Consider the following 9758-nt stretch of genomic DNA (forward strand, 5'->3'; position numbering starts at 1 on the left):
ACTAGCATTCATATGGAAGGTTAAACAAACAAGGAGAAACGAAATCGACTCTGATTACAAGTTATTGAGAAGTGGCCTAAGTAGCCAAATTACAAGCTCAAATAACTCATCAATATTCTTATATATGTAAACGGTACACAGAAGCTGTTTCTGTATCTATAGTTCGTGTATACGTTTCACAGGAACCGTTCCTGAAACAAGACAAAAGATAAACCAACAGGCTGTTGAATATGGCTTGACAAGAATCATCATGGCTTGCTCTTTTAGCTTCGCTGGCTCTTGGCCCAGACATTCCCCGGAGGGTATAGATCAGTACACTGGTCTGAACCAGCACTGCGTCTTGCATCTCCGTTGCAAGATAATCCTGATTGTCTCTGCTTGGCTTGAGTAGATTGTGTCAGGCTCATGTAGCTCGGCTTTCGATAGTACCCACCACCATCAAGAACACTGCTGGAGAATGCAACTGGTGATTGAGATGTCGATGATGTTGATGTTTCATCGTGTAAAGAATCATAACTCATGCCAGACGAAACCGGAGGAAGAAGAAGAGGAGGTCTGGCAAGAACTCTAGTTGAAGAAAGATTGTTCTTCCTGACTGTTACAGTCTCATATTCAGATAACACACTGCTCTCACTACTTTTCCTTGAAAATGTCCCAACATCATCATACCAGTTCCAACCAGGACTGCTCTTGCGCAAACCATGATGCGTAATCGCTCTTCCGCTTGGACTTGGACACGTCCTCGACTGCCAAAACAACTCATGAGACATTATTACAATTAGCGACAACACTCTGAATTTCTGTTCTGAAAACACATTGACCAACCTGATGTGTGAGCGCATAAACCATAGCTCTCTCCCTCTTAATAGCCCCTTCTTGCTTCATCTGTAACTTCGTTTTCACTTCTTTTATACTTCTGGGGCTACCACACCAACCCTTCTGTAAAAACATCAACCAGATTCACATACTTTAAAGTAATGTTCAATAGACTTTACTCAATAGATTAATATATACCTCGGTCTGCTTAACAGGATCTTTTAGCTCAAGCGAGTCAGAAGGCGCTCTACGATGAGCTCTTACACGAGACTGAACACGAACAAGAGCTTGCATACACCTGAGTGTAACGGCAGCTTGTTTCCTAACTTGTCTGCCACGAAAAATGGCCTGAATTCTCACGACAGCCTTCAGAGCTCTAAACGCCTGTCTTGCCTGAAAAAAGAAAAGACGCAGACAACACAATGAACAAGAAGACCCGTGAGTACTAATGATCAAACCACAACTAGAATAGCTCATGTAACTAGAGATTAGTGAAGATTCACATACGAGGAAAGCACGAAAAGCAGCCTGGATTCTTGTTGAAGCCCATTCTCTCTTAACCATCAAAAAATCCCTAGGAGGAGCTCGAATGAGTGCTGCCATGGCCGTAGTAAAAGCCTCGTCAGCCGAGAAAGACGGTAGCTCTGAACCTAACGAAGAAGCTGCATAGCTTCCTCGGCTCTTGAAAGAAGAAGATGCTAAGCTCTCCGATGAAATCCTCCACAGCTTCCATTTCTTCTTGCTGCTCTTATCACTTAACTTCTCCTGCTGCACAATTAACAGAGAGATCAATGTTTGGTAAAGTAGGAAGAAACAACAAAGATCGAGGCATTTTAGCTTACCTGATCATTTACGGGTTTTCTGTTAGATATCAGTGATCTAATCCAATTTCCTGACCCACCCATCTTCTCAAATCGAGACCTTGGTTTTCGAATTCTACAAAAATCACAACTTCGGAAGCTATTGATTCAAAAATTCGAAGCTTTGGAGCTTGAAATGTGGGAAAAGCAAAAAGATTGTTTCTGGGAATTTGGTTGTGTTGATTGAGATTGATGTTGACAAAAGTTCGCAAGTGTTAAAAAGAAGAAGCAGAGAGAGAACTTTTGAATTTTGAAATTGTTGGGGTACGAAAGCAATTTTCTTAAAATAACGGTTAAACTTTAGGTTTTCTCTTTTATATTATTTGTTCCAGAAATTCCCTGAGAACCCCTCTACTTTTGTATTCTCAATTTTTAACCCATAAGTTATTAGACTGGGCAACTCAATCCATTTTAGTGTCGGGTTTGCACAATACCCGAGTCGGTTCGATCTACTCGTTAATCTGTTATTATTACATTGGATGGTTCACATTTGTACACACTATTTCAAGCTCAGACCAAACTAAACAAACTCGTCTACATTTGAAGAACTCAAAAACAAGATCAAAGAAGGAAGATCATTAATGGCGGAACCAAAACAAAGCTCTCTTTCTGGTAAGACAAATTCTCCGATTTGATCAATTTCACGAATTTTGCGCCCTTTTTTTTAATAAAGTTTCATCACTTATTAATTTGTCTAATTCCTCCTAGAGATTCCCCCTGATTTATCGAATTTAGGGTTTCTATATGTAATCGAATCAGGGACCTTTTGGGTTATTTAGGTTTATCTAGGAGATGGTTAATTTGGGCGAAAAGACAACTCTTTTGTTTTAATCTCATTGATCGTTTCTGGGTTTTGGTTTTTGTTGTTTTTTTAGAGGTGAAGACAAATGTGATTGGAAGCAGAAAAGAAGAGAAGGAATCGATGTTTCATGGGAAAGAGACTCATGGAAGAAGTGAAGACATTGATGAGAAGACAAGGGTTGATGATGTTAAAGGACCTGGTGTTCTCGGGCGTATGATGGAAGAAATGGAAGCCATTGTTGACGCTGTTACTCCTAACAAAAGTTCTGACAAGTAAAATGATTAGTATCGTTTCTAGTTCCTAAGATCCGGTCACAAACTATATACTTCTGTTGTAAGAACTGTAACCACCCCCTTTGCTTAATAAAGACACGAGCTTTTAGATTCTTGACAACACCATATCTATAGATTTCAATGAAGAGATTAAGAACACAAAATCAAAAGAATGAATCTCTTTTTATTAGTCTAGGAAAATTCCTCAAAACCTAAACTCTCAATGTATTCTACAGCTCTCTCAAAGGCTATGTTACAACCAACATGTCCTTTATATAAGATTCTAATCCTAAACCTAATAGGATTACATGATTTAGATATCTCCTAAATCTCACTAATCTTATCTTCACATTAAACCATATCTCGGTTTAGCCATAATTCGGTTTAGTCTTGGTTTAGACTTTCTTCTTCTTCAAGTCTTTGAGCTTACTCCAACAATCTCTCCTTTAAGCTCAAAGTCTTCTTTCTCCATATCTCTTACACCGATGAGATCTCGCATCTCTTTGAACTTAATCCTTTCAAGAGCTTTGGTTAGAATATCAGCCTTCTGTTCTTCACCGGGAACATGTGTAACCTCTATTTGATCATTCTAGACGCATTCCCTTATAAAGTGGTAACGTCTATTGATATGTTTACTTCTGCCATGAAACACTGGATTCTTTGTGAGGGCTATTGCTGATTTGTTGTCAATGAATATGGTGACTTTCTCACTTGAGTTTCCTGTGATTTCACTTAACAAGTCCTGAAGCCAAATGGCTTGTTTTGCCGCTTCTGTTCCAGCCATAAACTCAGCTTCACAGGATGACATTGCCACAGTATCATGTTTCTTTGACCACCATGATATTGGACTCTCACCTAGATAGAATACATTTCCTGTTGTACTTCTTCCATCATCTGGATCAACGTTATGACTACTGTCACTATATCCATTTAACTTTGCTTTATCACATCTGTTGTAGAGTAAACCAAGTGAAATTGTTCCTTTCAGATATCGGAGACAGTGTTTCATTGCTGCAGCGTGTGATTCTCTTGGACTCTGCATATATCTGCTCAGGACTCCTACACTATATGACAAATCTGGTCTTGTATGAAGCAGATATCTAAGGCAGCCTATATTCCTTCTGTAAACTGTTGCATCTACTTCCTTTTCAGTTTCAACTTTTGATGGCTTGTAGCTTGGATCCATTGGTGTATGGACTAAGTTACAGTCTTTCATTCCAGTTTCTTCCAGAATCTTGATTGCATAACGACTTTGATTCAAAGTTATGCCCTTACTGTGTTGAATCACTTCTATACCGAGATAGTATGATAGTAGACCAAGGTCACTCATCTCAAATTTGGATGACATTTCTTTCTTGAATTTGAGAATGAGTTCCAAGCTTGTTCCTGTGACGAATAAATCATCAACGTATACAGCTACTATCATAACATGGTTGCTAACCTGTTTTCGATACACAGATGGCTCCTTTGAACACTTGTTATATCCAAGTTCCATGAGAATATTATTCAGTTTGTTATTCCATGCCCTTGGTGCTTGTCTCAGTCCATACAAGGCTTTGTTGAGTCTATACACTTTCTCTTCTCTTCCCTGTTTCTCGAATCCCTCTAGCTGACAGACATAAACTGTTTCTTTGAGTTCACCATGCAAAAAGGCTGTTTTGACATCTAAGTGATGAATCTCCCATCCGTGTGATGCAGCAAGGTCAATAAGAAGTCTGATAGTTTCAATTCGTGCTACTGGGGCAAAGACTTCTTCAAAGTCAACTCCATATTGTTGTACATACCCTTTGGCAACAAGTCGAGCTTTATGTTTGTTAATACTTCCATCTGAATTCCTTTTGAGTTTAAAAACCCATTTAAGGCCTATTGGTTTGGCGCCAATTGGTAGCTCAACTAGTTCCCACGTTTTAGCTTTTCGATGGAGTTTATTTCTTCTTCACATGCCTGCACCCACTTCTTATGTCCCCTTGCTTCATCATAGTTTCTTGGTTCATCATTTAGAGTTAGTAACAAGAATTCTCCTTCTTCTTAGCCATTAGAACATAATCTTCAAGATATTTAGGTTTATTGATCTGTCTTTGTGTTCTTCTTAACACAGGACTTGGAGAGTTAGTGTTCTCTGCAGTATTTTCTGCAGTTTCATGTTCCTCTTCTTCTTTTGCTTCATATTCTGTTTCATTCTCTACCTCATGCTCTATTTCTTCTGTCTCATCATGATTCTGCTTATTCTGTTCTATGTTAGCATGTTCTGATTGACTGATTTCTTCATAATCTTGAAGTCCATGATTTCCAAAGTTATGGAATGTTATATCAAAACTTCCATCCCCATCCTTTCCTGTGTTACTGTACTTCCAATCCCAACCTTTTCCTTCATCAAAGACCACATCTCTACTGACTACTACCTTTTGTGTTTGCGGATCAAACAGTCGATATGCTTTAGATCCAGGTTCTGTTCCTAAGTGAATAAGTATCCTTGATCTGTCGTCTAGCTTTCTCAGTTGCTGTTTGTCTATCTTTGCATATGCAATGCACCCAAAGATTCTAATGTGTTCAACTGTTGGTCTCCTATCTCGAAAGCATTCATAAGGAGTCTTGTCCTTGAGTGACCTTGTTATGATTCTATTGAGAAGATAAGTAGTGTGTCTGATAGCTTCTCCCCATAGATAGTTAGGTAGATGCATATGCTTCAAGATACTCCTAGTCATTTCCATCATAGTCCTATTTCTTCTTTCAACTACTCCATTTTGCTGTGGAGTATAAGGAGCTGTAAGATGCCTTGTAATACCTGATTTCTCACAGAATGAGTTAAATTCATGTGACACAAATTCTCCTCCTCTGTCTGTTCTGAATGTTTGCACTCTAGTACTTGATTCTTTTTCAACCAGACTTTTGAAATTGCAGAATTTCTGAAATGCATCTGCTTTTTCCTTGAGAAGAATTGTCCACATATAACGAAAAAAATCATCAATAAGTGCAAAGATGTACTTGTTTCCAGCTTTAGTACTCGGTGTTATTGGTACACAAAGGTCTCCATGGATCAATTCAAGTTTCTTACTTGCTCTGAAAGTAGCTTCTAATGGGAACATTTTCCTAGTCTGCTTTCCAAGTAAGCATGAACTGCAGATTTCTTTCTCAACTTTGATATCTGGAACTCCTTGTACTAATTCTTTGTCAATCATAGATTTTAGTGTAGCAAAGTTAGTATGACCCATTCTTGCATGCCACAGATTTGATTCGCTTATGGTAGATAAGTACAAACGGCTTCATCTCTCAATCCCATCCTGATTTTGTACAATCGATTCTTTGATCTCTTAGCTTTCACAAGAAGTTTTCCATATTGATCAAGCATTATCAAGTGTTGTCCTTTCATTCTTATATCACAGCCTGATTCTGTAGCTTGTCCAAGACTGATTATGTTGCTCTTCAAGTCAGGTATGTAATAAACATCATTCATGATCCTTGACTTCCCATCCATATCTGTAAAAGCTATTGTACTTTTCCTTTTATATCAATTCTTGAATCATCTCCAAATCTTACTTTTCCTGTAATTGACTCATTAAGATTGTCAAAGTATCTCTTATCACCAGTCATGTGGTTACTTGCTCCATTATCAAGGTACCAACATTCATCTCCTTCTATGTTTGTTTCAAACTTGCTAGGCACACAGTTCTTTTCATTTAAGTACACAACCTCGTGCATCATGAGTGTGTCTGCGTTTTGTGTATCTTTGTTATCATTCACTGCATTCTCTTGAGCTTCTTGCAGTTTAAGTAGTCTGTCTGGGCATTGAGAGGCATAGTGACCAAGCTTGTCACATCGAAAACACATTATTTGAGAGGTGTCTCTTCCCCCGTTTCGTCCACGACCTCTTCCTCTGTAATTTCCTCTGCCACCACGTCCTCTACCACGTGAATCTCCTTGATAATAGTCATTGTTTGTATCTGAATTTGCATACATCATCTTTGTTTGATCTTCTTGAGGTTCATCGTCATCACAGACACGATCCTCGTATACTTTCATACGTCCAATAATATCCTCAAAAGATGTGTTATTAAGATCAAGAACTTGTTCTAAAGAGGCGATAATATGGATGTATTTCTTTCTTGGTAGACTATTAAGGAACTTCTTAACAAGTTTTGGAACTTCAATGTTAACTCCAAGGGCTGCAGATTTTGTAGATATTTCAGACAATTTTCCAGCAAAATCATCTATTTTCTCTGTTTCTTTCATCTTAATTTTCTCAAATTCTGCCATTAGGGTTTGTAATCTAGCCTCTTTAACCCTTTCTGCACCTACGTTTCTAGTCTTGATTGAGTCCCATACTTCTTTTGCGGTTTGCAGGTTCCCAATCTGAAGTGTTAAGGCTTCGGGTATGGATTGAAAGAGTAAACCCCTAGCCATGAGATTCTTATCGAAATCATCAGAACCAGGATCTATTGTTTCCCATACCTTATAGATTCCAAGGGTGATCTGCATGCGTATTGCCCAAACCGTGTAGTTGTTCGAGTTCAGCATAGGACATGTGATGGATGAGGGTCCATTCTCTGTTGGTTTCATCGTAACCAAGTCTCCCATGTTTGATTCAAAAATGTTTTCTTCTCTTGATTTAAGAAACCGCTCTGATACCAAATATAGATTTCAATGAAGAGATTAAGAACACAAAATCAAAAGAATGACTCTCTTTTTATTAGTCTAGGAAAATTCCTCAAAACCTAAACTCTCAATGTATTCTACAACTCTCTCAAAGGCTATGTTACAACCAACATGTCCTTTATATAAGATTCTAATCCTAAACCTAATAGGATTACATGATTTAGATATCTCCTAAATCTCACTAATCTTATCTTCACATTAAACCATATCTCGGTTTAGCCATAACTCGGTTTAGTCTTGGTTTAGACTTTCTTCTTCTTCCTCAAGTCTTTGAGCTTACTCCAACAATATCATCTTTGAGAGAATGGATACTTAGCACCAGAATGAAGAGTATAGATTCCTTTGGATATTTGTAAGGGAATTTGTGATCTAACCAATTTTGAGTTTTACCATCTTCAAGCTAATTCTGAATTCCGTTGCGCAACCAAGTGAAGAAGGACAATGTAAAAGGTTAGAGATTCATAATGGAAACTGTATGTATTCAACCAAATAACTAGGTGAAGGGTAAGTCCTTTCATTTGTCTTGAAGCTAATCAGTTCATCTCCATTTGGAAGAAGGATCTAGATACTATTAGTGAGCAATAGACTATCCTTAATTATACTAATCATGAAAGATCAGTTTCTGCTGGGGTCTAGAGAGTTAATTCATTTGTTGTCCTGATTCTTGAATCTTAGACTCGACTATTCCCAGTGTATATGTACCAAAATGAAAGTTAGTCATGATCTCAACTTACAGAAACAACTTGCAATGTAAACCAAAAAAAATAACACATACTACAATTAGTTTTACTCAGGCAACTAGAGAGTTAGTCAATATCGTGCACCTATAATCGGAGAACATGTAAAATGTCTTGGTCGTTTTGTTTTATTATACAAGACCATTCTGCGCAATTTCAATTTTTTTGTCGAAAGAGTACATTTTTGGTATTCCTTCGTTTTATAAGAATATATATCAATTGAAATAAAATATAATGTGAGTTTTTAATAACGGAATCGGTGTTTGTACAAGTCAGATTTATTGATTCTTTGTATGTTGTCATCATCTTGACATCATTACTTTTTTTACCTAACGGAATCGGTGTTTGTTTGACCATTTAGATTTATTAATTCTTCGTATGTTGTCATCATCTTGACATTATTATTTCAGCGTTATTGAAGGTAAGACATAATATCTTATGATTTTTCCTTATCTTCCTTTAGTCGATCAAATGGGAAGAAAAAAAGACACGGCGAAAGAAAGAAGAAATCACACACAAAAGCAAGCACACCCTCTAATATTTTAAGTCAACGAATGGTCCAATCGTTTTAAACTTTGGTGTTGGAAAGGAAAAGAGAAGAGAGTGACATATATAGGGACTTTAAGATTGGCAAAATACTAAAAACCAAACACATCATTTTTGTTTCGTGTCTCGTAGTTTTGTCTTAATGCTCTTGTCACGTCAATGTGGTGTATTTTTTTGCTTTGTGCATGTGTTTTTGGATATTTGAACATTCCCATCACAAACATCCAAACAAAGTCAACAATTGTCACCATTATCATATTTACTTTAAGAGAAATTTGGTCCATTAGCTCTTTTTTTCTTGCAAATTCTAATGATTAAGTGCAATGATATTATTTCCAACCACTTGACTGTCCAAGCAAAAATTAGATCATCTATCAAAAGCTCTTAAAGTATTTTCTAACGATTAGGAAATTCGAGTTTACTATATATTTTACATTACTTTAGAATCTCGGATGTGCAGCATTTTGAAAGTTCATAAAATTGTATTTTAGTTGTAATGACTAGTGAGATTGGAATTCATAGTGTCAAGAATCAACATAATGTTATAATTCGATTTTGATATACGTGATCATTATTATATGAGTTTATATAATTTGTCTTTCATATATAAATCACTTGGATGACCACTCACGTAGTCATTTGTAGGTGTATTTGAGTATAAGTGGTCGTACGTAATTTACTACTGTTATGTTTTTGTTCGAGAGCAATAGATTTTTATTTGCGTTTTGATATAATTTTCATACTACTAGTTACGGGTACGCACTATGCTTTGATTCTTAAAGATATGGAGTTAAAATAATGATCTGAGTCATCTGACCAAAATCAAACAAATGGAGTGTTAAAAATAGACTTGTTATACAAGTTAAAACATTTAAATTGTAGTTTTATACTTTAATCGTTGTGGGAGGAAAGTGTACAGTAATAGCATACGACTACGTACGGTGGTACAATCACCATTTCGTGGAAATGATAAAATGAAAAATTCTAAATAAATATAAAATTAAAATGAAACGTATATAATAGCCACTATATATCAATCAAAGGAACAGTAGTTTAATAAATGAAATTTAAT

The 9758-nt window shown here is 36.7% G+C and overlaps 2 protein-coding genes and 1 pseudogene across 3 annotated transcripts; 1 reads left to right on the top strand and 2 right to left on the bottom strand.

The window, feature by feature from the left end:
- Window position 1: 1 nt before the first annotated feature.
- IQD7 (IQ-domain 7) lies at window positions 2–2090 on the bottom strand. Its single transcript, NM_101610.3, has 5 exons — window positions 1659–2090; window positions 1324–1584; window positions 1015–1209; window positions 826–939; window positions 2–746 (listed from the first exon to the last, which is right to left on the bottom strand). The coding sequence occupies exons 1-5, from the start codon at window positions 1719–1721 to the stop codon at window positions 264–266; spliced, it is 1116 nt and encodes a 371-aa protein (NP_173191.2). The 5' UTR covers window positions 1722–2090; the 3' UTR covers window positions 2–263.
- Window positions 2026–3009, top strand: AT1G17490 (epidermal patterning factor-like protein). The gene is made up of 2 exons (NM_101611.3): window positions 2026–2288; window positions 2552–3009. Exons 1-2 carry the CDS (start codon window positions 2258–2260, stop codon window positions 2752–2754), a joined length of 234 nt encoding a protein of 77 aa, NP_564026.1. The 5' UTR covers window positions 2026–2257; the 3' UTR covers window positions 2755–3009.
- A 149-nt stretch (window positions 3010–3158) lies between these two features.
- AT1G17495 lies at window positions 3159–7331 on the bottom strand (annotated as a pseudogene; the record flags this gene model as incomplete). Its single annotated transcript has 1 exon — window positions 3159–7331.
- Between the last annotated feature and the right edge of the window lie 2427 nt (window positions 7332–9758).

This window comes from Arabidopsis thaliana, assembly GCF_000001735.4.
Source record: "Arabidopsis thaliana chromosome 1 sequence".
In the NCBI taxonomy this organism is placed as follows: domain Eukaryota; kingdom Viridiplantae; phylum Streptophyta; class Magnoliopsida; order Brassicales; family Brassicaceae; genus Arabidopsis; species Arabidopsis thaliana.

Bases quoted from the DNA above. Each gene is read 5' to 3' on its own strand.
- IQD7 (NM_101610.3), bottom strand. From the start codon at position 1,721: ATGGGTGGGTCAGGAAATTGGATTAGATCACTGATATCTAACAGAAAA. The intron at 1,585-1,658 runs GTAAGCTAAAAT...TTAATTGTGCAG, and splicing joins GAAAACCCGTAAATGATCAG to CAGGAGAAGTTAAGTGATAA. The intron at 747-825 runs GTTGGTCAATGT...TTGTTTTGGCAG, and splicing joins TTTATGCGCTCACACATCAG to TCGAGGACGTGTCCAAGTCC.
- AT1G17490 (NM_101611.3), top strand. From the start codon at position 2,258: ATGGCGGAACCAAAACAAAGCTCTCTTTCTG. The intron at 2,289-2,551 runs GTAAGACAAATT...TTGTTTTTTTAG, and splicing joins AAAACAAAGCTCTCTTTCTG to AGGTGAAGACAAATGTGATT.